At 51.7% G+C, this 5000-nt stretch overlaps 1 protein-coding gene across 4 annotated transcripts in view; it reads left to right on the forward strand.

The window, feature by feature from the left end:
* The window catches only part of LOC143016217 (SWI/SNF-related matrix-associated actin-dependent regulator of chromatin subfamily D member 3), a 15103-nt gene that overhangs the window by 5848 nt on the left and 4255 nt on the right, over positions 1-5000 (forward strand). For 2 of the 4 annotated variants that reach the window (XM_076170425.1, XM_076170427.1), the window contains 4 exons: positions 1081-1123; positions 1992-2114; positions 3007-3132; positions 3468-3563. In XM_076170425.1, coding sequence (XP_076026540.1) covers positions 1081-1123; positions 1992-2114; positions 3007-3132; positions 3468-3563 — 388 coding nt within the window. The remainder of the gene's footprint in view (positions 1-1080; positions 1124-1991; positions 2115-3006; positions 3133-3467; positions 3564-5000) is intronic. The other 2 variants (XM_076170426.1, XM_076170428.1) reach the window with 1 other exon arrangement.

A 5000-nucleotide genomic window follows, 5' to 3' on the forward strand; every position in this document is an offset into this window, starting at 1 on the left:
CCCTGCAGGAGGGTCGTCTCACTATTTGGCATGCTGATAGAACAAAGAAGGGCTCATTTGTGAAAAACGGACGACGGCAATCTTTATGAAATGTAAAAGTCTGTTTTTAATTCTGCGCTCCAGGTGACATCAGTCTGACTTCTCTGCTGTTTTTACAGATTTTCGTGTTTTTCTCAGTTTTTGATTTGATGTCACGGCGAAGAGGCAGAAACACAAACGTGATCTTTACACTTTTCTAAAGATGCCTGTGTGTGTTTTAGCAGCTGAGCTCTTCACACAGCAGCACGTAGATCTTCTGTGTAGTGGTTGACCTCAGGTAGCGTCCCTCTGACTCACAACATGCATGATCACACATGGATGCTCCACATGTGGCAGGATTCCACCCGTGTGCTTCTCCCCCCCATCTCTCTCTACTGTGTTTACAAATGAAATGGACTCACACTGACACAGGCGTCGGCGTGGCAACCACTGCCTCCTTGTTCCCTCCCTCCTGGGTAAGTGTGGATACATGGCTCGGGCACACACACACACACACACACACACGCACACGCATGTATTCTCCTTGGCCAACATGTCGGGGAGTCTGCACAAACACACATCCTGCCACTGTCTGATCCTGCCGCAGCGGCTCCAGTGAGATATCTGCATGTGTGTGTGCGTGTGTGTGTGTGTGTGTGCGCGTGTGTGCGTGTGCGCATTGAATACACGTTAGCCTCAAGATGTGTGATGTGACACTTTTTTGGCCGTTCCAGGCTCTCGCTCTCCAGGTGGACTACTGCATTTCACCACACACACACACACACACACACACACACACACACACACACACACACACACACACACACACACACACACACACAGCTGGGACGGCGGGGTGCTGGATGTGGCCCAGCATTTTAGCAGATGGCCCGGGTGCTACGCTATCAGTCACCATAGTAACATGCTCTGCTTTCCCTCTTCCTCTCCGTCTCTCTCTCTCTCTCTCTCTGTCCCTCTCTCTCTCTCTCTCTCTCTCTCTCTCTCTCTCTCTCTCTCTCTCTCTCTCTCTCTCTCTCTCTCTCTCCCTCTCCCTCACTCCAGTGCAAAGAGGAGGAAAATGGCAGACAAGATTCTTCCACAAAGGGTGAGGCTGCATGTGTTTTTACCTTTGTTGTTCTGTGTGTTGTTGTGATGTGGCGAGCGCTCAGACGCACACATAGCCAGATGATGATGATGATGAAGGTGTGTGAGGAGAGACAGCTGCTGTCTGTCCGTCTGTCCGTCCGTTCGGTGGGTGGTTGTTCATTGATCCAGGGGTTGAATAGGCAGCAGGGTGAGGAGTGGCGGCGTGGCGGCGTGGCCTCAGGTGAGCCGGCGCCCTCTCTCCCTCCTGGCTCGTCCGGGGGGGGGGGAGGAATGCGAGCGTCTGAGTCGGGGGTCTTATCCCCGAACACTACCCAGACGGGGGAGATAGCGGCAGGCGTGGCCGGGGGGGGGCGCCGCTCCGACTGTAATGAGTCAGGGGCGGGGAATGTCTGCCAGGCGGCGTCGGCTCGGCACCTCGGCCCGCTGAAAGGCTCCCGGATGAAGATAGGAGAGGAATGAGACGGAACAATGAAGGCAAGAGGAGAGGGAGGAGAGGGAGGCATAGAGAGGGTGACTGTACCAGCGTGTGTGTGTGTGTGGTAAGCAGCCCTTGGTGCTCTCAGGACTTTGATGGTTAAGGTTCTGTGTCTGGGTCCAGGCTGGGTCTCCTCCCTGTCCCCTGTGAGCTCAGCCTGGTGTGGACCTGTTCATGAAGCACCAGGGGGTCCAGCCGGTCCTCCTGCTTGGACTCCTTCGACTCCTCAGAGGGTTAAAAGCAGCCGGCCTGATGGTCTGTGCAGAACCTGGTCTGTGTAGAACCTGGTCTGTGTAGAACCTGGTCTGTGTAGAGCCTCGTCCTCCTGCCTTCTGGTTTCTTCTCCATACAGACGTTGATGGAGTCTGTGTCTTCTTCTCCCCCCTCTCAGATCCGTGAGCTGGTCCCAGAGTCTCAGGCCTACATGGACCTGCTGGCCTTTGAGCGCAAACTGGACCAGACCATCATGCGTAAGCGCGTGGACATCCAGGAGGCGCTGAAGAGGCCGATGAAGGTTAGTTGGGGACATTTGCTGATGTTGGTTTGACTCCACCGCTCTGATCTGGAGGAAGTTCCTCAAAGTCAGCTTGTGTTTATGATCACTATATATGATCAATCAAAGAGGACTTAAAGCTTTAGAAGGAAAAACTGAATTTATCCATTTTGAGGATTACAGTTGTGTCATTTATTTTTATTTTTATTTTTATTATTTAAATCTCTAAAGTTACAACTGCAAGAGTTTTTATAAAACAATTTGGGCAAAGACACATCTGACTTTGTTACTTTTACTTTTGAATGTGCTCTCTTTCTCCCTCCCTCCCTCTCTCTCTCTCTTTCTCCCTCCCTCCCTCTCTCTGTCTCTCTCTCTCTGTCGCTCTCTCTCTCTCTCTCTTTCTCCCTCCCTCTCTCTCTCTCTGTCTCTCTCTCTCTGTCGCTCTCCCTCTCTCTCCTCTCTTTCTCTCTCTCTCTCTGTCTCTCTCTCTCTGTCGCTTTCCCTCTCTCTCCTCTCTTTCTCTCTCTCTCTCTCTCTCTCTCTCTCTCTCTCTCCCTCTCTCTCCCTCCCTCTCTCTCTTTCTCTCTCCCTCTCTCTCTCTCTTTCTCCCTCCCTCTCTCTCCCTCCCTCTCTCTCCCTCTCTCTCTCTCCCTCTCCTTTTCTTCCATGTACTCTTCACACTTTTAGACCCAAACCTTGTTTCTTTGTTGAATGTAGCAGTTTTGTCACGCGACAGTTTAAAGCGTTAGAATCCTTCGTCCGTCTCTGCTCTCACGTCGTCTCCCATCACCCTAAATGTTCCTGTTCAGGTCTGCCGCCTCGTTTGACCTCATGACCTTTGACCTGTCAGATCAGGCGGCAGGATGTTTATATCCTTTTGAACCTGCTGTGTGTGTGTGTGCCCTTGTGTCAGCAGCAGAAGCGTAAATTGAGGCTCTACATATCCAACACCTTCAACCCCGCCAGACCCGACGCCGACGACTCCGACGGCAGCATTGCATCATGGGAGCTGCGAGTGGAGGGGAAGTTGCTGGATGATGTGAGTTTCAGGAGTGTGTGTGTGTGTGTGTGTGTAGCAGGAGCAGCGTTGTGATCTCCTGCTGGCCTCAGAAGCTGTGGATGTTCTCAGGGCCCTGGTCTCTCAGCGGGAGGAAGCGTTTTAGCTTCGGCAGACCACAAATATTTCAGTTTGAGCTCTGAGGAAGTGGAACCCTGAGAACGTCTGAGCTCTCACTCCCCGTCTGATCTCACTCACACTCTTGTGGCTTATTGACGAGAAACGTCGCTGTAACCAAAGCGATGGCGAGAACGCTGCTTGTCGTTGCGTCTGCCTGACTCAGAAATGACCTCACCACCTGTCTGTCTGCTCCACAGCCGGGGAAGCAGAAGAAGAAGTTCTCCTCCTTCTTCAAGAGTCTGGTGATCGAGCTGGACAAAGACCTGTACGGACCCGACAACCATCTGGTAGAGGTCAGTCTGTCTGTCAGTCAGCACATAGAGCCGCCAGAGCGCCTAACACCACACACACAGAGGGAAGTAACTAGAATGATGAGGTCGCCAAACCTCAAACCTCCTGTCCTGTCCCCCCCCCCCAGTGTGTGTGTGTGTGTGTGTGTGTATGTGTGTGTGTGTGTGTAACTGGATCCTCCTCGGCCCTGCTGGTGTCTGAAATGGAGACGAAGCAGACAGGACGACTCCACACACAGATGGGGTTTCTGTTTGTTTGTTGTTTGCCTGTCGCTTTGGAATTTAACAGGAATGAATTATTTTTCTCCAATAGTTTATATCTTTACTTATATATTATATTATTATGATATATCTTCATTAGCGACACTAATACTACTCCGTCTCTCTCTGTCTCTCTCTGTCTCTCTGTCTCTCCGTCTCTCTCTCTCTTTCTGTCTCTTTCTGTCTCTTTCTGTCTCTTTCTGTCTCTTTCTGTCTCTCTCTGTCTCTCTCTGTCTGTCTCTCTCTTTCTGTCTCTCTCTGTCTCTCTCTGTCTCTCTCTGTCTCTCTCTCGCGCTCTCTCTCTGTCTCTCTCTCTCTCTCTCCCTCCCCCTCTCTCTTTCTCCCTCTCTCTCTCCCTTCATCTCCCTGTGTCTCTCTCTCCCTCTCCCTCTCTTTCTCTCTCTCTCTCTCTCTCTCTCTCCCTCTCTCTCTGCCTGATTCCCCTTTTATTCCATCTAATCTTCATACTTTTAAACCTGAGCCTCCTCCTCTTCATCACTCTTTTCATAACCTTCACATCATCATGTTAGAAATCAAAACAGTTTTTCGTATACCGAGTCAATCAGCGCTGGCGTTTGAGCGATCATCAGGGTCAGGGGTTTGGACCTGCTGAGTGGGCGGATCCAGGTCCAGGTCGTGGTCTGGGTCCAGGTCCAGGTCCAGGTCCTAGCTCGGGTTCAGCCTGAAACACTCACGGCCCTTAAAGCGTAGCTGGTGTAACTCTGGAGCAGAGGAAGCTTCTTTAACGTTCCCCTCTCCTCAGGCAGAGCTGATCAGACTCAGCCTCACTGCCCTCAGCTTTGTTGCTCTGCAGAATACCATGACTTCAAACGCCCCTCACACAAATGAGGACTTCTCAAGGTTCCTGCCTCTGAGCACTCACACACTCACACACTCACACACTCTGCTCTCAATCATTTCCCATCCAAAGACATTTTGCTCTGCCTTGAGGTCCAATCAGAGTTTCCTCGCTCATCGCTGCAGGAAAGCGTCGCTCCGTGTCGTGCAAACCGGCCGCGCCCCAGACGTGTGAAGTGATTTTCTATTCAGCTGCTGCCCACTTCAGATAAGAGGCACCTGTCACTCACGTTCCTCAGTCTGGGCTCTGAGACGCAGACGCACAATCTTATGTCTACAGTTGTGTTTGTGCGTCCTGCTGCCGCCGCCACCGCACTCTGA

Source organism: Genypterus blacodes, unplaced genomic scaffold, assembly GCF_046128005.1.
Source record: "Genypterus blacodes isolate CSIRO-AG114 ecotype Tasmania unplaced genomic scaffold, CSIRO-AGI_Gbla_v1 ptg000218l_1, whole genome shotgun sequence".
Taxonomy (NCBI): domain Eukaryota; kingdom Metazoa; phylum Chordata; class Actinopteri; order Ophidiiformes; family Ophidiidae; genus Genypterus; species Genypterus blacodes.